General features: G+C 39.7%; 1 protein-coding gene and 1 non-coding gene across 2 annotated transcripts in view; one reads left to right on the forward strand and one right to left on the reverse strand.

Annotated features, from left to right (window-relative positions):
- The window catches only part of kcnh3 (potassium voltage-gated channel, subfamily H (eag-related), member 3), a 156880-nt gene that overhangs the window by 102784 nt on the left and 28169 nt on the right, over positions 1-25927 (forward strand). Inside the window, exons 4-10 of the mRNA XM_076746505.1 lie at positions 3275-3414; positions 4985-5243; positions 7520-7677; positions 10103-10304; positions 14754-15128; positions 18279-18478; positions 19380-19629. Coding sequence (XP_076602620.1) covers positions 3275-3414; positions 4985-5243; positions 7520-7677; positions 10103-10304; positions 14754-15128; positions 18279-18478; positions 19380-19629 — 1584 coding nt within the window. The remainder of the gene's footprint in view (positions 1-3274; positions 3415-4984; positions 5244-7519; positions 7678-10102; positions 10305-14753; positions 15129-18278; positions 18479-19379; positions 19630-25927) is intronic.
- On the reverse strand, positions 25778-25896 carry LOC143331092 (5S ribosomal RNA). The gene has a single exon (XR_013078061.1). It is a non-coding gene; the product is annotated as a 5S ribosomal RNA (ribosomal RNA).

The following is a 25927-nucleotide window of genomic DNA, read 5'->3' on the forward strand; positions in this document are numbered from 1 at the left end:
ACGGAACATTGAGCTTGCCACACCTTGTGCTTTGAGAGACAGTAGTTCCGAATGGGACATTGTTCAGTACTACGGCTTATCCGTCTGTGTCACTCCTGAGATTAAAGTCAGTGAAAGTAACTTCCGTGTTCTGGTGGTCCTATACCAACCCATTACACTCCGGGCTTGTAGAGCTGTTTGTTTTTCATACTCCAGTGAAAACCAAGCAATTAGTCCCAGCGTGCAAAGCTGAAAAAGCAGACTGAAAGTCTTGAAGGAGTGTGACTGTGATGGGAGTATTTTTAATCACTGTATAGTGTGTTCAGAAAGTCTGTATTCAATATTTTACAAACCTGTAGATATTATACTGCTAACACTGAATACACTGTTATTACAGGCATTCAGTTCTTAGTTTTAAACCTAAGAGAGTTGAGTTGTTTAGAGTGTTTGAGATTTGAACACTGACCCTGCAGTAAGATGGGAAGAGAAGCAGAGTAATTAAGCTTCTTAAGATAGAGTGTTTCAATTTTTGTTTTCATTAGATTGGCTTTCAGAGCTACTGTCTGTAGTGCTTCCTGGTGGGAAAGAGCACCTGCATGAAGTCACTTACCCAATTTTCCCCCACTGGCCCATGCTCTCGCATTTGGCTGAATATAAGCTGTGTTTTACATGCAGCGTGAGTTATTACATTTGAAATTCAAGATACCAAATTAGGAGTTCAGTACGCACCACAGGGGACAGAGGACAGACAAAGCAGATGGAAAAGGGAAGGTGAGAGAAAGACAAAAGAGGATTGAAATGGTTTCTATTTTCTGATTCATCACAAAGACATGACTATAACCATGTGGAGTTTCTGCTAAATTAATCACTTCAGGATGTTAGAAGAAAATAAATGAGGGAAAAAATGACAAGGACCTAGGAAAAGAAGGAAAGACTGACATTTATGATGGGTTGACACAAACAATTACATACCTGCTTCTGCTCCTCAGTGCGAGTCTGCTGACTGGTTGAACAGCAAGTTTTTGGCATTTGGCTCAGGGTGACATGTCTTTTCAAAATGTAGAATCAGCCAGTGACATGGACGGTGAGCGAGTGAGCAAGGAGAAAAGAATTCAAACAAAGACAGACATTTAGTGCTTAATTGTGCTGAAAATGCAAAGCTTTATACTCATTGACAAAAATGAAAATATTCTGGTACTGTAGTCTTGAATAGGATCAAGAATACTTTCTAGAGTCTGGAAAGTGGATAAGGGGTTTCAGGCACTGTTTGACTATGCAACAAACCAACAAATACTTCAGCTGAAGCATACTGACACAAGTCAGTATGCATCAGTATGTCCAGTATGTATGAAGTCACACTGCATTGGTAGCTGCTCCCCCCACACATGAACTCTGAAGTAGTTACCAGACCATCAGTGCCAAAGCACAGAAAGTTGTTCCTCAGATATTCATAAGCCATTCATAAATGCAATGTTCTTGGGGTCCATTTGCCATCTTTTATTAAGCAAAAAGACATCAAGGCCTTCAGCTAATTCACCTCAGCCTAGACAAAAGCATCTAGTTGTATTCTCTTGTAGGAGACAACTAAGACAGTTAATCGAGGCCAGCTGATTCCATAAATACACCATCAATAGTTAATTATTAGTTGCCCTTGTTTGTGCGACACTTAAGACAAGAGCTACTTCCAGCCTAGAAAATAGATACACCAACATATATCTGTCATTCTTTCCAAGCTCTTTTTTTTAGTAACTCTACATTAGGGGCTAAGGGCCCCCTGATGTAGCTTTTTTCCAGACAAACTTTTCCATAGACAGAGCCAGAAACTGAAAAGACTTTTTGGTAGCATGCACAACACTGTATCAATATTTTGTGGTATACGATAGTATATTAGTTACTTGCTGCAATCATGTGCTGGTTGTTAAAATATCTTTTCCTAATAAACAATGTAAGTGATGGGGGACATCATATGATATGAAGTATGTTAAAGCATTTCAGGAAGGAACTCTACATGCGAGTCATAAATGTTTCAATGTCCATATGGGCACCTGATAGACTTGAAAATGATGAACTTTAATGTGATCTTTTTTTTCCAGGTTGTAACAGTTTTCCATACTCATCAATTGTAAAATTATCTCATCAGCCTCCACTGATCTTGAAGCCTCTTCATCGTTCACAATAACACCCTGCGTGAAATGTAATTCAGCAGACAGACTTTTATCTTTGCCACCACTATGTGCCTCTTTCTCCTCTTTAAAGTTTCCAAGAGAAAAATTGTCTCTCATCCAACAGATTCACACTTCAACACAACAACCGGCACCTTCTTTGTACATCTGTCAAAACAGATGCTACAGAAAATGCCCACCTTGTGTATGCCGCATTTGTTGGTAGTAGTGGACTTGTGAATAACCCCCAGCTGCACAGCACATGCAGAGAGAAAAAAAGAGTTCCGACTCTCAGCAACAGTGGATAGTTTCTCAGTGCACCATCCGAAACGTTTGATATCCATCCGATGAACAAATCAAATTTACTGGATGAAAATGAAAACAATTTGGTTACAAGGCTGGATATTTGGTGTATGACAATCATCACAGGAAATGTAAAGTGGAAATGCAGAGAGTAAGAAAAGATTTTCTGTCTTGATGATGGCTTAACATAAAACAACCTTAATCTTCCTACAGTACTTCTCACGCCTCTGTATCATCACTCTGTGTCCTTTTCCTTCTTTTCCTTCCACAGCAACTCTTTTACCGTAACTGATCTTATCTTTCCTTATTCAATAAATGACAAAAAGGACGACATGAATGAGATGTTGGTGAATGAGGTGTATAGCCATTACTGAGTCTTTTCTGTACAGATCTGGATCTGAGCCCAGATAATCAAATTCTAGCTAGAGAACACCTTGTTTGGTCGATAAAGAGCCAAAAAGGCAGAGTGCAGGTCAATATCCTATCAAATATTTACACAAAAACTTGAGCTGTTGTACATCAGACCTTAGAGGAGGACAGGAGCACAGAGGAGTTGTGATCTAACACTGAGGGAATTCCACTCTAAAACATGTTAACAAAGAAAGATGGTTTGACCCATGTGCAGGCTGCTACTGAGACAGCATCATGGCATTTGATTTTCATGAGATAAGATAGTTTAAGACGTGCTAAAGGTTATGTTTTGCTGCCCCTGATAGCTGCTAAAGCAGAGAAGCCAGTTTTTGAGTCAGCATGGGTTCACAGAGCACCTGGTTGAAATTCTTCCCCTGTGCTGGGGATTGTGGCTCAGCATGTTACCATCTCCTCCACAGATGAGGAGACAGGTCTGGAGGTGCATCAGGTAACTCGCCCTCCAGGCTTCAACGCCAACCGGCGCCGCAGCAGAGCTGTTCTCTATCACCTGTCAGGACACCTGCAGAAACAAGACAAGAGCAAGCTCAAGATCAACAATGTGAGTTTCTCCGCATTTCTCTACACTGGTGCATCTATAGGGTTTAGTATACTTCTTTAAGGTCTTGACTATTTTTAGGGTCAGTAGCTGCACAAGGTCATTACATTCCATCTAATATTTTTGGAGTAATAAGATGTTTGGCTGCCAGGGAAAGTATTGCATGCCAAAATAGCCCCAGACTGCCTCTCATGTAAATATTATTTTTACATTTGAGACTTTTGCACAAGTGATTGCATTTAAGTCACAGAGGTAAGGATATGTTTTTTTCTGAAGGATAAATATAGTACAAGCCAAACTTTAAAAGCCCCTACAGGTTGTTCAACAATAAACAGTCTGTTTTGAAGACATTTCCAGATTCTTCAAAGACTCTTCTCCAGATGGAATAAAAAAGTTTTTCCTGCTTTATAATAAAAAGACATTTGTTTAATTGTTTCACAAGTTGCCACACAGTTTCTTAAACCAAACAACAAGGGAAGGATAATCCAAGGTCTGGTTTGTGTTTACATCATCATATGATACAACACATATGCTGTGCTTAGTCCACACCTCATCCCACACACCACAAAGATCTCAAGGGTCACAGTCAGGGGATGATCACTGTATCAGCCCAGCGTTGTGCTATTTGTGTGTTCACCACACTGTCGGTCTGCTGCAGTGCAGTGGGCAGCACACAGATGGGATGAAGGTCGCCAGGAGTATGCTCACTTAACTTTGGGGTAAAACAAATATGCAGACATATGCAGTTTGCATCCTGTACATGTGATGGCAACTTTAGTTTAAACAGGGAATAAAAATGGTGAAAACATGATTTAAAGACCAATAGGTCTAATATCCAGGTAAAAATCATATTTTAAAAATACTGGATGTTACACAAACATTTGTAGTTCAACCTTTTAGACTTAACCTGTCTAAATGAACAGCTCATTTGTGGTCCTCCATGTTTTTTGCCTTTAATTTGTATCAATGTATTTATAAGCTTTTTCTGAGGTCACTGTGGCAAGGAGACCCTGTTCACAGCAAGCAATGACCTCAAGCAGGAAGCAGAAACTTTAATGAAGACGTGGGTGAAAATCAGATTAAACCCATCTAATCCTTTCATAAAATACAGATATTTCTCACTGAAAATCGTGTACACATGCAACCAGATCGCTAATTATCCATTTGAGACTAATGTTCCCATTTTTCTTGTTAAATTTCTCCTTAGATAATGAAAAACATTTTTCCACAGTGTTTGGCATCATTATATCTCAGCTTTTTCCATGACTTAATCAAAATAGTCTTAATAGGTATATCAAATGTGAACCATCCTGTGAATCATGTGACAAAGATATTATATACACTGTAATTCAACCTGACACACACTACAGTACTAGAACTTGGAATTGTTGGCCATTTATATTATTCTTCTGTGGTTTTTCATAATTTCTGTCTGCACAAAATGAGCGTGAGAGGTTCAGTAAGTATATGCATAAGAGCATGTTATTGTGTGCAGGTGTGTGTGTGTGTTTGTGACTGGGTAGAGGGAGGCAGAGAATGGTGTTAACCTCTCCCTTGCTGTCATCTAATCCAGAACATGTTCGGGGAGAAGCCGCCAATCCCAGAGTACAAGGTAGCAGCCATTCAGAAATCTCGCTTCATCCTGCTTCACTATGGAACCTTCAAGGCTGGCTGGGATTGGTTGATTCTGCTGGCGACTTTCTACGTGGCCGTCACCGTGCCCTATAATGTGTGTTTCACAGTGGTGGGAGGGCGGGATGAGGGGAACAGCAGTGCCTCACGAAGCCCGCCCAGTGTCAGTGACATCCTCGTAGAGATCCTTTTTATTTTAGGTGAGAGAGCATGCTGTGTTTTTCACATTCACTCTACAAGGTAGTCTCTCCACTAGCATTTCTGCCACAACAAGGTTTAAGCCTAGACACAATTAAATTCCTTTCATGACAAATGTACTGGTAGAGGACATCTACCATCTATTCAAGCTGATGTTAACAGTTGTTTTATAAGTGCTTTCTTTTATCAAACACCAATGCAAGCTTTAGTAATTAAGAAAAGTTACTTATTGTAATGATTGGCTATTTCACCACTGCATTAACTGCCCTGAAGGGAAGTCAATAAAACGGCTTTTATCTGAGAGGCTCGTCAGAGGTAAAAGTTGAAGTTTTTAATGATGCAAGCACAGCAGTGAAAGCTTATGAGCCATTCTCAGTAGACCATTATGTCTCATTGCTAGCTCATTTTCTAGACATCAACAGGCCTCTTTGTCCCCAGTCTTGTCCAACTGTAGGAAAGTTGTATAAGTGCTCTTCAATGGACAATTTCCCTGAAGCCCTCCATCAATAAACTTCTGCAATGAAATTCTATGAGCCATTGAGTTAAATGGCTGACTCTGTCAGTCGATATCCCATTTGTTAGAACTAATAGGCCCCTCTGTTTACCAATATGTTCACTCAGCGAACAATAGTGGATTGAAATGTTCCATTAGGCTTCTGATTATTCTTTAGTTTCTGGTGATAAGTTCCTTTTTCTGAATTAACTACTTCCCAAATTAAGGCCTGAAACATGGAATGATGAGTTAATTTAAGAGCCACATTAGTAGTGTTGTCATGTTTTAGCTAACAAATTTCATAACCATATTTTATGTACACCACTGCATTCAGACAGACTTTGGCGTCTGTTAATGCCAGCACTACACTGTATGAGACTTCAAACCTGCTTGAGATGATGATGAGACGTTAGACAGATGTGAACACGGACCATTTTGAAAATGATTGGAGCTTTCAAGGAGGAACATTAAAGGTTTATGTGTTGAAAAAGCAATTCATTTATAAGCTACAATATGTGGTGAGTCATGGCAGTGAGCAAACATGCAAGTCAAGAACTAGATCTATATTCAAGCCATCTATATTCATATTTTATATTTACACTAATATTTAAGTTTTGAGGTATTTACTATATTCATCAGTTCAAATCATACATATTATTCCTATTTGCACAGAATTTGTTGATTTGGATTTAAATTACCCACTGAAGCAGCAAAGCCTCATTTTCAGAATTTCATTTGCAATACGAAGAACCAGTCATCTGCACAATCAACTGCAACTGGCTTGACTGTTGTCCAAGAAGGTCTATCAGCAGACCTACAGTAGCTACTGGACACACCTACAACATGATATGCTCATGAAATGATTGGGTTTAGGCTCCAAAACTACTTGGTTAAGTGAAGTGGGTGTGTCATGTAAAGTGGGTGTGTTGTGTAGTCTGCAAGACTGCATCAAGATCCCGCTCCCAATTTTGGGTGTCAAAGATTCTAGTTGGTCAAGTGAGGTATCAATCAAAAGGTTAGGGTGTAGTGGCCATTTTGAAAGTAACATATCACCTGTATTTGGAAGTGCCTACTACATACTATCACCAAATGCAGTGAGCAGTATGTACTGCTTTTAAATCGATATATTTTGCAGTATGCTAGGCCAGGCTTAGCCAGTTTCTGGTTTTGGAAAGCTAAAGTTAATAGTAACACAGCTGCCCTTATGCAAAAAAAAAAAAAAAACAGTAGTAAGCGTAGATGTAATTTGGATTCTTTCTAACAAGGTTATTGAACTTTATTGTGGAAAAGCCATATCAGAGCGTAACTTTAGAGACCCTGACAGGTCAGATCTGGTCAATGGCTGACTAAACAACAACCTTTTCTCTTGGTCTGCACAAGAGTTGCTGAATAAAGTTTTTTTGTCTTCTTTTTTTCTGTGACCAGTTTTGCATCTTCAAGAGGACCTTCAAGTCTCCTGGACATTCTGTGTCTGAAACAAACTTTTTTGGGCTCCGCATTCTTTTTGTGTTTTAGAAATAATTTTCAGTCATCTGCTAAAACATGCTAAATCTCCAGTGTGGTCCTTAAAGTCTATTGTACATGTTATAGCTTTTATTGTCAGTTTATGAGTTGCAGACATCTCTTTTCTGTTGTGATTCTGATGTGATTCTCTGACTAACCATTGCTCTGGATGTTATTCATTGCTGTGTGATTATCATGTAACAGTGATTCTTCGGTGACGCCTGTACAATCCTGTTGGTAATTCCTGCTGTGAGCTTCCACTGATGTTGTCCTCCTCTGCAGATATATTGCTGAACTTTCGAACTACTTTTGTGAGCACGTCGGGTCAGGTAGTGTACGACGCCCGCTCCATCTGTGTTCACTACGTCACCACCTGGCTCTTTGTCGATCTCATTGCCGCCCTGCCCTTTGACCTGCTGTATGCTTTCAACGTCAGTGTGGTGAGTCTCCTCTGTGTGTGTTAAGGTGTGGCTCTCTATGTACATTTTTGTGTTTACATTAACAAAGGCAGCAAACATTGTGTGACAGATTGACAATGTGTGTGACAAAATCAGGCTACCTAATTCACCTTTTTTTCCTAGGAAAGAGAAACACACAGTATGTGGACATACACTCTGTATTCACACGAACACACCACTGTCAATGACGTCCGATATGTAGAAAGAAAGAATTAACGCATAATGTCACAGGCTCCCTGGAGATTGTTTTAGATCAACATTTCATTCAAAGTGATGCTCGTTAGACAAACAAATGGCACAGAGCCAATCTGATGTCTCATTAATTTGTTTTTCCATGTTCAGAATCCTAAAGATGAGTCAAACTGTGGGATAAATGACTATGTGCATACAAAATGAGCATTCAGTCATTTAGAGTTGAAAAATATCTAATTTCATATGAAGAAAACATTAAAGATCCTGAACTGTCAACTACACCAACAAATTATTAATCACATCTGATGAAAGAAATTGACAAGTTGGAGGGCTCTGTCACAATTGTGCAAGCAGGGTAACAAGGAACACAGTCAATAGGACCCAAATGCAGGCACCAGAGGCAGAGCTGAAGCAGTTGATTGACTTCATGCATGCAAAATCCAAAGGTACAAAAGGCTTACAGGATGGTAAGACAGGCAAGGCTCAAAACCAGATAAAGGAAGTCCAATCAGGCAAACAAGTCCGTCAAGGAGCAGACAAGAATGCAAAGTCCAAAAAACAGACAAGGTCCAGGAAAACTAGACACAAACACAAGAACACCAGGAGAACTAAACATTAGGGAAAGGCCGGAATGCTTGACACAGATGAGAAAGATGAACAGGGAATACACAGATTAAGGCCTTGTCCACACGTACATGGATATTTGGCAAAACAAGCATTTTCCTCTATGTTTTGGCCTCTTGGTCATGTGCAAATGGCAAAGATCTTTTTTAAACTGCCCTCTAAAATGCAGAATTTTCAAAGCTCTACTTTCTTTGTATCCTTGTGTATGTGTAAAACAGAGCATTTGGGAAATAGTGACATCATAACCTCATTTTACACATGTTGCTTTGTGTAATGAGCGAGTGTCTAAAACAACAACAATAGCAGACTACTGTTAGTTTACATTTGGTTAGCACTGCTTGGCCATGTTCTAGAAAGGTGTTAAATAGCTACAAATGAATAGATAACTTAGTAACTACTGAAACAAAACAGAAGTTCAAAAACAGAGTTATGTAGTGCTTTACATAATTGAACCAGGATTAAAACATTTCAAGACTGAGCTCAATAAAATCAGGTCATTAAAATAATTTAAAGACAAAATACAATAAAATCTCAGTGAAGATTAAAAAAAATCAACAGTAATAATAAAACAGGTAAGGCATGTTGGAAATAAAAAGGTGTGCTACAATTAATGAAAGGCTTTTAAAGCAGATGTGTTTCGAGAAGTGATTTAGTTTTGAGATGGAACGTAGGAACAACCAGCAGAGCCCTGCCCGAGGACCCGAGGCTGCACTCTGGCCCATAGGCAAACAGCAATTCAGCAATGTAGCTGGTAGCTGAACCATGAAGTGCTTTAAATGTGATCTATTCTAAAACGTCCTCACCTGTGGAGAGAGGCTGCGTTTTGTACCAGCTGAAGGTGTGATTGTTTTCATCTTAACCCTGAAAACAATGAATTCCAGTAACCTAACTGAGATGAAATGAAAGCATGGATGACCTTCTCAAGGTCAGATCAAAGAGAAAGACCTGGTTTTTAAGATACTCCTGAATTGATTAAAAACAGGATTGAACAATGTTTGTAATTCGTTTTTAAAATGAAAGGTCAGTGTCAAATATGACACCCAGGTTGCAGGCTGGATCTTTAAACAGGGGTCCAAGATGTTTCTGGAAAGCCAAGACATCGGAAGAATTACTTCTGATTTGCTGTATTGTTGATGTAGACTCTGTCGCCACCTACAGACCTGTTTCAGGCTTGTTTCAGAGTTTTGAATCTAGAACTGAATCTTGTTTTTGAGTTCTCTTGAGTACAGAGATATTTTATAAAATGGAGGTTGCGGGGACAGAAGTGGAAAATACCCATTCATAAAAGTATCTGTATATGTGTGGCCAAGGCCTTAATGCATTAGGGCTAATGAGGCACAGGCGAAAGTAATCACAGCAGGGTAGGCCAATTACACAGGTGGGAAACACACAAGGTTAAGAAGTGAAGTAAGTGAAATGAGAGGAGAGGTGAGTATTTCAAAATAAAACAGGAAACAATAAATGAATGACATGAAACAGAAAAACATAATCTAACCGCAAGGCAGGACATACCAGTTTGCTTTATTTTTAAGAAATACTGAAGGTTGAGGCAATGTCTGTGGGCTGATGTGTCATGTATCAATCTGTGCAGTACTTCGGGGTCCACCTGTTGAAGACGGTTCGACTGCTCCGGTTATTGCGGCTGCTGCAGAAGCTGGAGCGATACTCCCAGTACAGCGCTGTGGTTCTCACTCTGCTGATGTCCATGTTCGCCCTGCTGGCCCACTGGATGGCCTGCGTCTGGTACTTTATAGGTCGCAGGGAGATCGAGAGTCCTGGCTCCTGGGATATTGGTTAGTACACACTTTATTCATACACACACAATGTTGGAAAGTACATTTTCTCAAGACCTGAACTTAAGTAGTTTTGAGGTATATTTATTGTATTAGAGTTAATCTATTTTATTGTATGATTAAAATATATTCATACAAAACATGTTATCATATTAAATATGACAGATTATTATACATGAAAATGTCAAACATTATATAAAACAGTTCCTACTCCACCTCGAGCACCTTGTCTTGTTTGAAAGATAGTGCTGAGATCACACATATCCATCCTCAGCAGAGTGATGTCAGTAATTATCTATCCACAACAAAAAGCACAGAATCAAAATGCCGAGGGATGCCCCTAATGTGTCTCAATTTTCAAACACGACCAGTGTTTTTAATAAGACACAGCTTTGTTGATATTCCAGAAGCATCTCTCAGTGGAGAATCTCAAATCCTGTGGGCGACATGAAACCCTGGCATACAATCTGATAAACTTGTAAACACAGCAGAGAGGCAGTTTACAAGAGAGCAAACTTTAATCCTTTTGAGTGTGAACTGAAGCAAAAATCAACAGTGGTCTCTGTGTGTCTTTCATCTTATTCTACCGAAGCATTAGACAAACACACACACAAACATGTTATTGAGTCAAATCATGAGCTGTAAATGAGCATGGTTTCTTGTTGACTGCGGACAAATGGACAATGGACTCAGGCACATATTACGAGATGTATACTCCTGTTACCTTTCTACCTTTTCAGTGTTTTCAGTGTATTCTTCCTCATTTTCTCTCACTCCCTTTGCCATATTTAAAAGATGTATAGTGCATGGTCTAAAGTGCATGGCACAAGAGCAGTTGTGACCAACTCCAGTTTTGCTATACTATTATATAGTGCATAGTCTGGGTTCAAGGTGCAAAGGGGTTGTATTTCATAGATAGCTCTGCATTGCTATTTAAATGGCACATTCGTCAAGTTGGAGAAGTTTTCTGCTGAGGGAGTGGATCTGCTCGTGCAGTGATATTGTATATTCTTCTTATTGTCAACAAACTCCATGAAAAGACCAAAACCAACAATGTGTTAGTGTGTCTCTTTGTACTTCTCAACCTCCCTACCCATGACAATCATCCCCAGGCCCACTGGTTCCTACTGAAGATGCAAATCTTTAAAAATGACTCACAAATATAAATGGTTTGGGTTTTAAAAAAAAAAAAAAAAAAAAAAAAAACCTCAGTGATTTCTGAAAACATAGTTTTTATCAAATGTCAATCAAAAGGGTTAAATAGAGCATTTGTTGGGGACTACTTTGAGGACTACACTCTATCCAAGCTATGGATCACATGTGACTGCATAGGCAAAACCTTTAGTCAGAACAATTGATTGTTTTGGTTTTGGTCTTTTCATGGGATTTGTTGACAGTAAGAAAAATACAGTAAACTATCCTTTAAGGCACTTCACTTTCTTCAGTGGTCATCTGTGGTAGTCACAGATGACAGGTCAGAAGAGAGCCACCGAGCTTGTGTTTTTGTTGCATCAGGACACATTTGACAGTGGAGACAACAGTGACAGTAGCAGTAAGCGTTAATAGGAGTGAGACAGAGATTACTTTTTAATTATCATAACAATAATTAAATATAGCCACCTATATGAGTCTCTGTTGGCCAAAAAGTCACATCTGATTACAAAATCTGTTTTCCTGGGTGACATGTAAATCAGGGTCAGCCATCCTCCAGTCCACAAGGTGCTAATGCACCTGAAGCGGTGGGATAAAAAATATCCATAAGCTAACACAAACACATGAATGGATGTATGTATGGACCATGACCAGGACAAAAGTTTTTATATGTTCTTGGTGTAGAATGCACCTAAGACCATGTCCAGAGAGGGTTTCAACTTATACTCACTGATATAAATGGGATGGACTAAATAATAGAGACACTTGTAAGTAAACAATATAGTTCAACAGTACCACAAACTGCAGCCTTCAGACGTCATGCAGTTGTTCAAAAACCTCCCTAAACTGAACTTTCTAACCTTCATGAAGGTTGGATTTATATCAGGACTGTTGTATTAGACTGCATTAGCTAGGTCTATCTAATAAACTGGCAACATAGGTACTGAGGTTGTTCCTCTGGTTTCTCTTTGCTTTGTTTGAAGCATGTCCAGATGGCAGAGTGTGTGGAAACTCTACAGAGTATTTACGCAGACATACAGGCAGTCAGATGGTTCAAGAAAATTGTCAGTACTCTTAACACGTTGTACTTCTATGGTACTTACCTCAAACTTCTGTCTGATGACTGACTTCACAGGACACATCATTGCCAAGCACTGTCCTGTAATTAGAAAGTGTCACTATAGGGACCAGACGGCTGGGCATGATTAGTTAAATACACAAGGAAAGCTTTCACAGTACACAAAAAATCCTGTCCTGTTACACCCTAACTCAGTGTAGGAAATGGACAAGTGCCTCAGTGTGTCTCCACTGATGCAGACTTTATCATGGAGTGGCTTTACAATAACATCAATAATGCTCTCTGTGTCCCCTTATGCATTGACAAGACAAAAATAACATTGTTTTTTTCTTTGTTGTTTCTAAATTGATCCTGAGGGTTAGACATGCATGCAACAGAATATCCTAGTCAGGTCCACATGTCCTCAGGAGGACAGAGTTTAAGTTGTGCTAATGACAAAGTAATTAGAAAACTACTCAGGTATGAAATCCTCTGATGTTGGTTTCACTGCTTGACTGGGAGTCACAGGGCTCACAGCTCGACTGTCACTTCTGCGTGTTTATACTGTCAGGCTGGTCTCACTGTCTGAGAAAGCACACACACACACACACACACACACACACACACACACACACACACACACACACACACACACACACATACACACAAGGTCAAAGCTTCTGGCCTGAAGTGTGTGATGCCAGAGATCAATGAATGGATGCATTCGTATTGTATTATTCATATTCCCTCTCTTGCCAGCTTTCTTTTTCTGATTCAGCTGTCAGTGGCTCAGCTGGGTTCCACCGTTCATCCACTCACAAAACAAGTTTTTCAATAATAGATCCTTTCTCCTTCACTTCCTGCTTTCTACCCTCCGTCCTGTTCTCTCCTTGGTCAATTCCCATCCTCTATCTTTTCTTCTTCTTTCAGCTGAATTTCTGAAGTGATATCTATAGAATTAACTTAAATCATCTGTCTCTTTCACACTGCGCTCTAGGATCAAGTCACAGGATGTCCATTTTGTTCCCAAAGTGGAACACAAGATAAGATAGGACTTTATTGATCCCACACTGGGAAAATTTAGTCACTACAGCCAACAAGTATTACAAAGAGCAAACACAGTGGCATAAAGGGGTCAAAATACAAATAAAAAAGTATATAAGGTACAGAATAGAAAAAAACAACTATGTATATGTACATTTGTACAGATTATAAAAAAAATAGTAAATGCTAAGCACATTTATTTTGAATCTGTGTTTGTTGTGGTTGAGTTGTGGTTTTTTAGGTCTGGAGGGGCACTTTTCATTTGTTTTGTTTATTATTTGTCTAAGATACCCTGTTGCACAGATGAATAGAATGAGTAAATCAATGGTGTGAGCCCCACAGTTCAGTGCACTTCCTGCCGGGTGGTAGTTCACCCCAGATTTGTAGGTGTCTGCAATGAAAGAAGTAAAGAAGTACTCAGATTGTTTACTTAAGTAAAAGCAGAAATATCAGTGTGAAAATCATCAGTAACACCTGTCAACTGTACTAATAATAACACCTTTTGGAGGGATAAATCATGGAATGGCCTCAAACACAATGAACATGTGCAGAATGCTAAAAAGTAATACTTTTGTATTTAGTAGTACTTTCTGGACTGCATGCACTCTCCTCAGCTTAATCATTCTTAAAGGTGACTTCATGTAAATCCAAGCAGAGCTTTGTCTAGCTCCAGCCTGAGCAGGTTATTAGCCACAGAACATCAGTGTGGTTATACAGGGCCTTTGATTTATAATAATGCATCATCTTTTTTTAAGATGATTGTATGTGTTCTTGTAAGGTCAAAGTAACTGGTAACTATAGCTGTTAAATTAGTGTAGTGGAGTATAAGAGTTCCCTCTGAAATATAGTGGAGTAGAAGTATACTGTCCTATCATTTGAAAATACTCGAGTAAAGGACAAGGTCCTCAAACTTAATTAAATGTACTTAGTTACTTCCAGCATTTGATGGATATCACCAAAAGGTAGACAGTACAGGAAATATTCAGCTATAAATGGGCTTCATCAGGAACTTTGTGTGCAGTGGGAGATGATGTGTCTCTAGTTTTGTGTGCAGTGGGAGATGATGGCATAATAACATCCATTTCATTTATCTTAGATGAAAAAGATGTGTCAGTGCTGAATTGTTCCCTTTCACTGGTGAGACAAAGGGATTTTCTAAATTCATTCCTCTCTGTCTCTGTCTCTTTCTATGTCAGGATGGCTCCATGAGCTGGCCAAGCGGCTAGGTACCCCCTATTTCCTGTCCCCCCTGACGACGCTGGTCTCTGCCACGATCAGCAGCCTCCCGGCCAACAGCAGTCAGTGGAATGTGTCGGGGTCAGAGGTCGGAGGGCAAGGCTCCTGGAACTCCAGTCAATATTATGGAAATATGTCGGGAGGCGAGGCCATGTCGGGGACAGACTCTGGGAGCGGGAGTTTGGGCATGCTGGGTGGTGGCCCATCAATGCGGAGCAGCTATGTGACATCACTCTACTTTGCTCTGAGCAGTCTCACCAGTGTGGGCTTTGGAAATGTCTCAGCCAACACCGACTCAGAGAAGATCTTCTCCATCTGCACCATGCTCATAGGAGGTGGGAAACGTGTGTGTGTGTGTGTGTGTGTGTGTGTGTGTGTGTGTGTGTGTGTGTGTGTGTGTGTCTGTGTCTGTGTGTGTGTGTGTGTGTGTGTGTGTATGTGTGTGAGTGAGTGTTTCAGTTAATGTTTCTTAGCTTGTGCCCCTCTCCACTTTGCTTTGTCCCATTTCCCAAAAATTGCTCCTTTTCCATATTGGTGACAAACAATACATGCACACACACACTCTTGTATGCAAAACCATTTACTTTCTTATTAGTTCCACTTTCATAATTTAGAGGTTTTATTAGGCTGTGCATTTGTTTATTTGCTACCAGGATGTGTCCAGAAACTACTTAACAGACTTAAGTGACAGTTGGTGTAAGGTTAAGCCATGAGTCATTAGTTTTTAGGACATATAGGATTTGTTTAGAATATTGTGCTTAACTAAGCAACATCAGACATTTTTTTTTAAAAACCATATTAAACTATTGCGGTGATTGTCTGTCACTCTTAATGTTTTGGTGTTGCTTTAGTGCAGTTTTATTTAAAGTAATTCAACATTTTAAAAAGGGTCTGGTCCATTTATTTGCTACTGTTTTGTCCTCATATGGTCAAGAAGGGCTTAAATAGAGGACAAAAGCATTAAAACGATCAACAACAAAAGAGGGTCAATAAAATGTAGTGAATATCCACATAGTACAATTTACTGACCAAAGCAAAATACACAATTTCATGTTAGATATACACATTGTCTCATGTAAAGCCTACATTAAGCAACATACTGTATATTCAGAGGCTATATTCTTTACCAGTGTAGGTTTTTTCATCCCTGGAATGGAGGCAGCGATCAGTGTGTCACCTTCAATCAAAAGCCCACAGATGCTAAAGCTTCAAAAGGAATTGAATATATGAATGGACTTCTGTTAGTCCGGTGACTCTCTTTCTCTCTCTGCAGACCTGGCAGAGTATTCATTTTCAAAACATCATGATCTGTTGAAGTCACAAAATGATATTGCTTTGATGCTAAATGTAGCTAATTAATTGTATTTGAAGATTGAAATAGAACGCTAACACAATAAAGCCTATTACCTTGTTTCCCTTGTCTGTAAGCACTCAAGTAACAGTAACACACAACAAACATTAGACCTGGGATGACATGTTTATCATCTGATTTGATACCATCATGATACTTGGGTGCCGATCTGATATGTCTTGCGATCCTACAAGTTTTGAGATTCAATATTACAATTTCTTGCAATTTTTTTTTTTTTTTTTTTTTCACTGGTCGATGGTGAAAAAGTTTAATCATAAACCTTTAGAGACTGTATGTCATGAATCATATTTCCAAAATCAATGCACATCACATGGCAGACAGTCTTCATTCTAGCACATCATTACTATACTGCATTAAAAATTGGTAAAAGAAATACTTTTTGAAGTAAACAGCTACATTTAGCACTTCCTGCTCATCAAGCTAATGCCATAAGAGAATAAGAAATAAAAAAAAAAAAATGGTCAAAATGAATAGAGCCCCTGAAAACTACACACATCCTTCACATATGAAATTGAATATGAAAACTGTCCTTTCAAAGTCCTGGATTTGACTGCATGTAAAAGTAGTATAATAAGTGGTAAAATATACAATAGAATGAATGTGCTATTTATTCTCCCGAGTAGTTCCCTTTATACATGAGCTCATTTTTTTTTTTTTTTTTAACAATTCCCTTCACTGTCCTGAAATGCTCACAGTCAGCACGTGTATGTGGATGCTTTTACCTTATTTTTAATGAACAGAAGAAATATTTTACCAGCCTTTTGAAATAATAATGATTCCCATAGATATTGTATCATTACTTCTTTACAAAAACATAAAACATTGGAAGCTGGATGCATAAAATATACTATGCTGAATTCTGCTGATTTTTACACTGATGCACATCCATAATGAGAGAACTCAATGTTCAGAAGAAAGCAATAAAGGAAGAAATGAGAATGAAAGAGAGGGAATGAAAGTGTTATTTGGTGAGAGAAATGCCAGGATGTGATGATGATTATGGGCAGAGAACACGATGATGTGAGGATGTGTAGAAAGACATTTTCAGTAGAACCCAATGGGTTTAGGGCTGAATGCCAGTGACAGAGCAGGGAAGGCAGAGGATATTTAGAGACAGACAGACACATTGTTGGTTTGGTCTTTGCAGGGGATTTGTTGACAGTAAGAACAACATAGAATAAAGCTATCCTTATCCTTTAATTAAATTTGGGTTTTGGAGTGGGTGTCTTTCGTGTTGCATTGATTTTTAATAACCTTGTGCCCACAGTCATGTGTGTCTAGTCCTCTATCAAAGCAGAGCAAGCTCAGCAAAACAGACAGAAGAGCACAGAGAGGAGACTATAGCTTCATTAATCTCTCAGAATTCATCCTCATGCTGAGTTCAGAGCTGTAGTGGTGAACTGCCCTGAAGCAGTGGGCACCCTTCAACTGGAACTGAATGATATTTATACAGTTTAACACCAAAGTTTTTCAAAATGTGAGGTGGGTGTAACAACATTATTTTAGGATGACTGCCTGTCAGAGCAGTCATCCGAAAAAAATATCATTAGTCTGGGTGTCACTGGACTGTGGAAGTGGTCTGAACACTGTTTCAGCAGCTTTTCTACTTGAGCAAGAATTAAATTTATGGGGAGAAACTACTGTGCAGTGCACTCAAGAAAGTAAAAATGCATAGCACCAGTACTCACATGGTGTAGCTGTTCACATTCAAAGCAAAGCTGACTGTGACTGTGCAAGTGTTGAGTAAACATTAATACCACCATTAATACCAGTTCATACTGAGATTAGAGGCACTTTGAGTTTCAGAATAATAATGTAGTTGTTATTGGTGTTTTGTTCACTAGAAATAAAGGAGTTATTCAACATTGGGATTATTTTTTATTTCAGTAGGGTGTTACTGTCGTTTTGTGAAAATAGTAATCCACTTGAGGCAGTGCTTTATGGTGATTTTAGAGCAGCTAAATCTTTTTTAGCCCTGTGCTCTTTAACTTTGCTGGGCTTATACTATAAAGACATCCCACAAAGCTTCCTGCTATGCAGAAGCATTATGGGATTTTCCGGAGGGCCATTCTAGATAAAAAGCCAATCCAATAACTTTTTCCTTTGTCTCCAGCACTGATGCATGCCGTGGTGTTTGGTAATGTGACAGCGATCATCCAGAGGATGTACTCACGCCGCTCCCTCTACCACACCCGTACCAAGGACCTGAAGGACTTCATCAGGGTCCATCGGCTGCCCAAGGCCTTGGAGCAGCGCATGCTGGAGTGTTTCCAGACAACATGGTCGGTCAACAACGGAATAGATGTTAGTGAGGTGAGGAGAGAGCTTCCATTTAGTTCAACACACATTTAACACAATAGGATATGGGTGTGTCAGTATTTCATTGTTTATACTGATTTTATAAACACCTTAATTACACTTTAACATTAAAGGGGGATTTCACTCAATATCTAAAAAAAAGAAAGCTACTAGTGACTTCTAGTCCTGAAACAATTTCAGATGTTGATGCTTTGAAATTCTGCATCTGAGGTTTCTGCTCCCACTCCAAAACAATAGAGGTGAACCATTTTTGATGCTCAGCTAACTGAAAGACGACATTTGGCAGAGCAATAAGAAACAGTTCCCTAATTACTCAGCATTTTCTGCATTCAGTTCAGAGTGCTGGTGTGCCAGTGCCAGTTAAACTTTGAAGTTTTACACACAAAAGAAGCAAGGCTCTGTAGCAACAATGAGGGTTAGAGGAGGACAGTTCTTTCTTCATATTTTGCATTACTTTGCTGAATAAATCATTTTTCTTTCACAATACAGCTTGATAACCTGAATCATGATAGCCTTCCTAGCATCATATCACTGTTGTTTTTTCATTGTTCCAAATGAATCATTGACTTGTTATCACAATAAAAGCACATGTGGATCTAATTACTGATAATTATGGCTTGTTCCAGGAGTTAGTGCAGTGTGTAGTCATATATAATGTTACTAGCGACACCTGTGTTTGGCAGGTCAAAATGTCTTCTGTAAAATGGCTTATTCAACTTTCATTCTGCTCCACATTTCCCTTCAGTCACATGTTTTAATTAGGAGGTAATTAGTGCTTTCAAGTAATTAAAGATGGTGGTTTTGTGAATGGTTGTGTGGAGACCTGTTGTTTAGCTTCAGCAGCCTTAAGAAAGAACACCTATAACAAAAGTGCCAACCCCTTCACACCTTACAGCTACTGAAGGACTTCCCAGACGAGCTGAGGGCTGACATTGCCATGCACCTGAACAAGGAGCTGCTCCAGCTGCCCCTGTTCGAGTCAGCCAGCAGGGGCTGCCTGCGCTCCCTGTCCCTCATTATCAAGACCTCCTTCTGCGCTCCAGGCGAGTTCCTCATCCGGCAGGGAGACGCCCTGCAGGCCATCTACTTCGTCTGCTCTGGATCCATGGAGGTCCTGAAAGACAACACTGTGCTGGCCATACTGGGTAAGTCAGAGGAAGAGGATGATGCAGATAGATGTCACAGATAGACAGGTACATGCTCATGTAGATGTTGTTGATCATCAAAACAGCTTTTTTCCTTGGACGGCAACATTGGCATGTTTACAGTGATGTTGTTCAAAGTACAATATAAAGTGTCATCTGAGCCAAAACAAAAACTCCAGCCACATAGTTTCTGTGACATGTGGGTTTCCTTCAATATTCAAGTTTCAGATTATTTTTAAATTAGTGAAACCTCTGGAACAAAAACTGATAATGTAATGCTTCAGTGAAAATTTTGGAAAGTGTGAGATTGAATTTGTTGATACATCTGTGATACAGTGTTGGATGAAACCTACATGCTCTCATTGCTTTGATGTCAATTTATTTGTCACATCAAGGCATAATTAGAGAATGTGAGATGATCATGACCTGCGGGACACTGAGTTACATCCGTTCAGACAATGCAACTTGAGCGACTTGATCTCGATTTGAGTGTAAATTAAGTTGCAAGGACTGAATGACAGGTAGGCAGGTGTGTGTGTGTGTGTGTGTGTGTGTGTGTGTGTGTGTGTGTGTGTGTGCGTGTGTGTGTGTGTGCATATCATTCTAACAACAGCGGAGGCTGAGAGAGAGCTGATAAAGAACCATTGTTTGTGCTCTGCTGCTTGAAAGAGTTATCACCATGCTTGACACACACACACAGAGTCAAGGCTTCCCACAGTGTGAACCTGTGAGCTATATAGAGTAATCCTTCAATCCAGTGTGAATAAAGATGTTGGAAGTCTTGCTATCAGCCCTCACATATGGTAGAGTACAGACATGGAAAAAGAGACCAGTGAATGGTTGAGGATGTTTGGAGGTAGTTGGGCACTCCTGCTCCTTGTTTGTGCTGCAGATAGTAGGGGTAAAGCTCAACGTGCTTTCAGCAAAATTTTCTCCTCAGACATCATATGCATTCTACACATCACATTTTTAATTCAATAAATATTTGTTTTGCTACTCAGATTTACCTTTAATGATTTGCAGTGGGACAGGTGTCATTCAAACTGAACATTTTACGCACCAATCTGCTTACAGTGAAGATAGTGAACAAACATTGTTAAAAGGGACCTTTTCATCTGATGTCTTGTGTTCATATCTTCACTGAAGCGAGCGATAAGCACTCAACAGGTTACTTCCTTGTTCTTCAAAATAAAGGCATTTCCTGTTTTTTATTTTTTATTTTTATTTTCATAGTAATACTGAATTACTACCATTAGCAGGTAACCTACTGTGTATATAAGTAATGTAAACAAGTTTTAGCTTTTCTTTGAAAACCTATTTTTAAACAAAACAGCATGAATTACATTTTTACCTTAAGAAAATGTTAACATTGTTACCTTAAACAAAACAATTCATTACATTATCGTGACCAATGAACTATTAAGTCCATTACCTTTCAACTAATCTCTAGAGGATGTATATCAGCTGAATACCCTGCCTGTAGAAGTACAAATGAGTCCATCTCTCCCTGGAAACAGGTCTGTTATCCTGTTAATGTTCCAGGTCTGCCTGGGTATGTGTCTTCTCCTATCAAGGTGATATCTCCCACCTTCAGCACAGTAGGTGTAGGTGTCTCACACTTATGAGCTGATTTCAAGCCTAAGTATTCCTTTGCCAGTTTTTCCAAAAGATTTTTGGATTTTTTAATTTATTTTTTATTCATTATCTGTTTTGTCCAAATTTCAGCTAACAGATTTCATGAAACTATGTTCTATGCTTTCTTAGCTCTCCCTGAATCTTTTGACTAGAGCAGGTATTAGCGATGATCCTTTTGAGTCAGTCATAGTAAGTCCCTTGGACTTCAGGAGTAGTAAACTTCTTCTTACACAGGGCATCGCTGTTATGAATAGCTTCATATTGAGACCAAATTCTTGACACTGTCTTATTTCTCCACCGTCTTTCTCTGTCACTAACTTGGGCAGTTTGACGGTCTGTTTATTTAGTAATCTGAAACCTGAATCTCTCACCCACATACTCACAGAATGAGTCTGCTGGAGCAAGCTTTCCATGTGAGGATGTGGTCCTTGAGTGTTTGCAGTCTCTGCCCCAAATTCCTCCATCTGTGTTTTGTTCTGAGTGCCTTTGTGTAAGTGCATTAAACTTTCTTCTTTGGTCAACAATACTGACAGCATTTCAGAGAGTTTACACGGTCAAGCACATCTTTGCTCCTCTTCAATGCAAGTTGCAATGCAATAGTTTTGTTGCAGACTTGTGGATTGTTCACCTCTTCTGTTTCATCTGCTCAAAGTGCTTGGCCGTCTTTGCATCGAGCTAGCATTAGCTTCCATCTTTGACAAAGTTCAGAGTCTCACAATCTTGACTTACCAGGTCTGCAGTGGAAGGTTTGAACAGGTGTTGTTCAAACTGAACATTTTACTCACCAATATGCTGTTGTTTTTCAGCAATATACAAAATATCTTGGAGTTCATCAGTTTGAATAGATGCAATGTTGGCATTGCACAAAGAGGATAACATGCAGGCTTCCAAACACTGAGAATGAATTTTGATTTCTGGTATAAGCATGTAACTGTGTGAGGTGATGGAAACATTTGTGTGTGTGTGTGTGTGTGTGTGTGTGTGTGTGTGTGCGTGCGTGCGTGTGCGTGCATGGTGCATGTGTGCATACACGTGTGCACTGGCATTTGTAAAATGGTGTGATCACATGTCCTCTCTCACATTGTTCTCTGAAGATGTGAAGTTGTTGTACACATTCCAGCAGAGTCTAATATTAAACAGGACTGATTCGCCCTCTGCACGGCTGCTTTAACCATAGTCAACTACCAGTACCACATCACAGAACATTTCCACACCCTTTCCACAACATTGAGGTCACAGTCAACCCTGTGCATAGATGCACAGCATCCCTCACAATGCACCAGGTGAGGAAAGAACTCAGGAGGATCAAGGCAAAAAGGCTGTGGGTCCAGATGGCATCAGCTCAAGGCTTCTCAACTCCTTTGTCGATAAGTTGTGGGGGATTACTGAGCACATTTTCAACATGAGTCTGATCTCCGAGGCAAGTGCCACAGCTGTGGAAAACATCCCACATGGTACCAGTGCCAAAGATTGCACCCTAAAGACCTCAATAGATACAAGGCCAGTGGCACTGACATTACACCTGATGAAGACACTGGAGAGGCTGGTCCTTGTCCATCTCTGCCCCCTGATGAGACCATCAATGGACTCACTACAGTGTGCCTATGATACTGGCACTGTGGTAAATGACGCTGTCTTCTGAGTCCTACATATGGGAAAAGAGCACTGCTGGAATCATGTTTTTTGAGTTCTCCAGTTTCTTCAATACCATAGGCCATGCTTCCGGGAGATAAGTTGGAGCACACAGTGGTGGACCACCACCTTACAGCATGGATTATGGATGACCTCAGCAACTGACCACAATATGTGATGATACAGGACTGTGAGTCCGACATGGTTGTGTGCAGCATGGGGGTGCTGCAGGGCAAAGTCGTGGCAATCTTCTTCTTCACACATAAATGACATTTTAAAAAGTTCAACAACCCAATTTTCAACAAGTCCAACAGTCTATGCTCGCCAGGCTGGATTTCAATAAAGCAGCTCTTTGAACTAAGTGACGACATCAGCATGCTAACATGCACAATTCAATTCAATTCAATTCAATTCAATTCAATTCAGTTTTATTTGTATTGCGCCAAATCACAACAGTTGTCTCAGGACACTTTCCATATAGAGCTGGTACAGGCCGAGCTCTTTTATCTACAGAGACCCATCAATTCCCTCATGAGCAAGCACTTACATACTCATGTTTAGCAGATATACAGTAATAATTATCATGTTCACCTTCTTAGTTTGGCATGTTAGCATGCTTTTAGCTAATTAGCACCAAACATTTCTTCTGGAGTCAAAAAAATGCTATAAATTGTCAGCAATGCCACTTGCTATTTATGTTTAGAAAATTCTCTACCACAGCTGATTAAGAACCTGGCTAAACAGAGAAACACCTTAATACCTCTTCTCTCAAATGGCTGGTAACATCAGAAACTTCAGATTGACTTTTTGTAATATATTAGCAGGTACACAAGAATTTAAGAAAAGACAACCAGTACACCAAAGAAAAAATTGTGTGGTCAGACACAGTGTTACACCTGTGAATTTTGAATAATTTCTTTAGCTGGCTGTCTCGCAGGCTGAAATCTAATTTCTTCTAGATGTGCTACAAAGCCTTTGCAACACTAATCCAGCAAACAGCTTTTCTAAGGTGTGTTTGTGTAAATATGTACTAGACAAAGTGATAGACAGAGATGAGGGAGGAAGAGGGATGATTTTGTCCTCGTTTGTGTGTGTGTCAAGGACAGATATCCCAAAAGTCGGTTTCAACAAGGGGCAAGATGTATTGAGTTAATGGTCTACATTGCATGCCTGCATTTCATGCATGCCTGCATTTCTGCGTACGTCAATCTGTGTGTGTGTGTGTGTGTGTGTGTGTGTGTGTGTGTGTGTGTGTATGTGTGTATGTGTGTGCGCGTGTGTGTGTGTGTGTGTGTGTTTGTGTGCGTGTGTGTGGATGTGTATTACTCATGTTGTTTCAACTTTACACAGTCACATTGTGGGGGCTCTCCTTTTTAGGGACAAAACACAACTCCATAATGTAAATTATCAAACTGTAATGTCCTCTGAAGTGATGGAAACATGACTGTGTGTGTGTGTGTGTGTGTGTGTGTGTGTGTGTGTGTGAGTTTCCATGCATGTGTCATGAAGTGGATTTATCTTCAAATGCCAAGCCCCCGGCCCATATTTGATCTTGATCATGACACACACATACACGCACATCAATAGACAGAATACGGTGCTGTGCTAATATTAATAATGAATAGATTTTACATTATTAAAGCACTTCGATTATTAATGCTGACGTGTGGATCAAGCAGAACCTAGGGATCTCCTCACATGGTACAGTCCATCATGGCCTTCACCGTGAACGTTCGCTAACAGCGTTTTTCCAGGAATTATACTGGTCTATACTGATATTGAAAAGGATCATTATAAACTAATGGCCCAAAACAAAGTGTTCATGTGCAACCACACATTTAGTAAATTAGAAACATTTTCTACCACATGTTGCACATAATGTAATGATAACAAATTCTGAAATATCAACACACACACACACACAATCCTCCACACACACACACACACACACACACACACACACACATACACAAACACACACAGACTAAATACCAGCAACAAAATTTTGACCTAGTGAAATCCATTTTAGTGACACGAAACTCCCTCGCAGAAAAAGTAACCAGGAACAGCAATATAATGATTTGATAACTATAATTATGTATTTCCAATGATTAACCCCACACAGGTGCAAGTTGTGCTACACATGAGGTGCAGAGTATTATATTCCATATGTTCAAGGCTGAAGGTGATAACCACTGGCTGAACTACTACTCTTTATTTTCTACATCAGAAAACTGAAGTGGCTGCAGTATGCACACTGGACGTATGTGTACTCAAAATCTAATTTGTGAAGGCTATACAAAGCAATTCGATCCATGCATGACAAATAAAACATGTTGGTCTTACTGTTGATACCAGCACTGTCTTGAATGTATGTGTACGCCTGTTTTTCAATCCAAAGGTCAGAATTATTGGACCCTTTTGTAAGGAAGCAGCTCCATGAAGTAGTTTCTCCACATCAGTGTTCATTAATGTTACAGTGGACAGAAAACGTGTGAAATGGAGTGACTGTCTTGAGTGAAAAAGTAGTACCACCCTGTTCTGTGCTTAAAGACAAGTGGAAAAAAGTAAAACATCGTGGTATTCCCAGGCAATCTCAAATGCAAATACTAACCAGGCCCTGCCTCGCTTAGCTTCCGAGATCGGACGAGTTCAGGCGTTGTCGAGGCGGTCTGGCCGTAAGCTACTCACAAAGTGACAAACACAGTATTTATAAATGTCCACATTGACTGTCTTGAATGTGCATTTGCGTGCGTGTGTTATTTTTGAATCCACACCTCACAATATGTTAGCCCTTTGTAAGAAAGCAGCTCCGTGAAGTAGATTCTCCACACCAGACACGATTAATGTTCCAGTGTGCAGAAAACGTCCTAAACGGAAAAGCTTACAGCACCTGGTATTCCCAGGCGGTCTCCCATCCAAGTACTAACCAGGCCCTGCCTCCCTTAGCTTCCGAGATCGGACGAGTTCAGGCGTTGTCGAGGCGGTCTGGCCGTAAGCTACTCACAAAGTGACAAACACAGTATTTATA

This window comes from Chaetodon auriga, chromosome 13, assembly GCF_051107435.1.
Source record: "Chaetodon auriga isolate fChaAug3 chromosome 13, fChaAug3.hap1, whole genome shotgun sequence".
NCBI lineage: Eukaryota > Metazoa > Chordata > Actinopteri > Chaetodontiformes > Chaetodontidae > Chaetodon > Chaetodon auriga.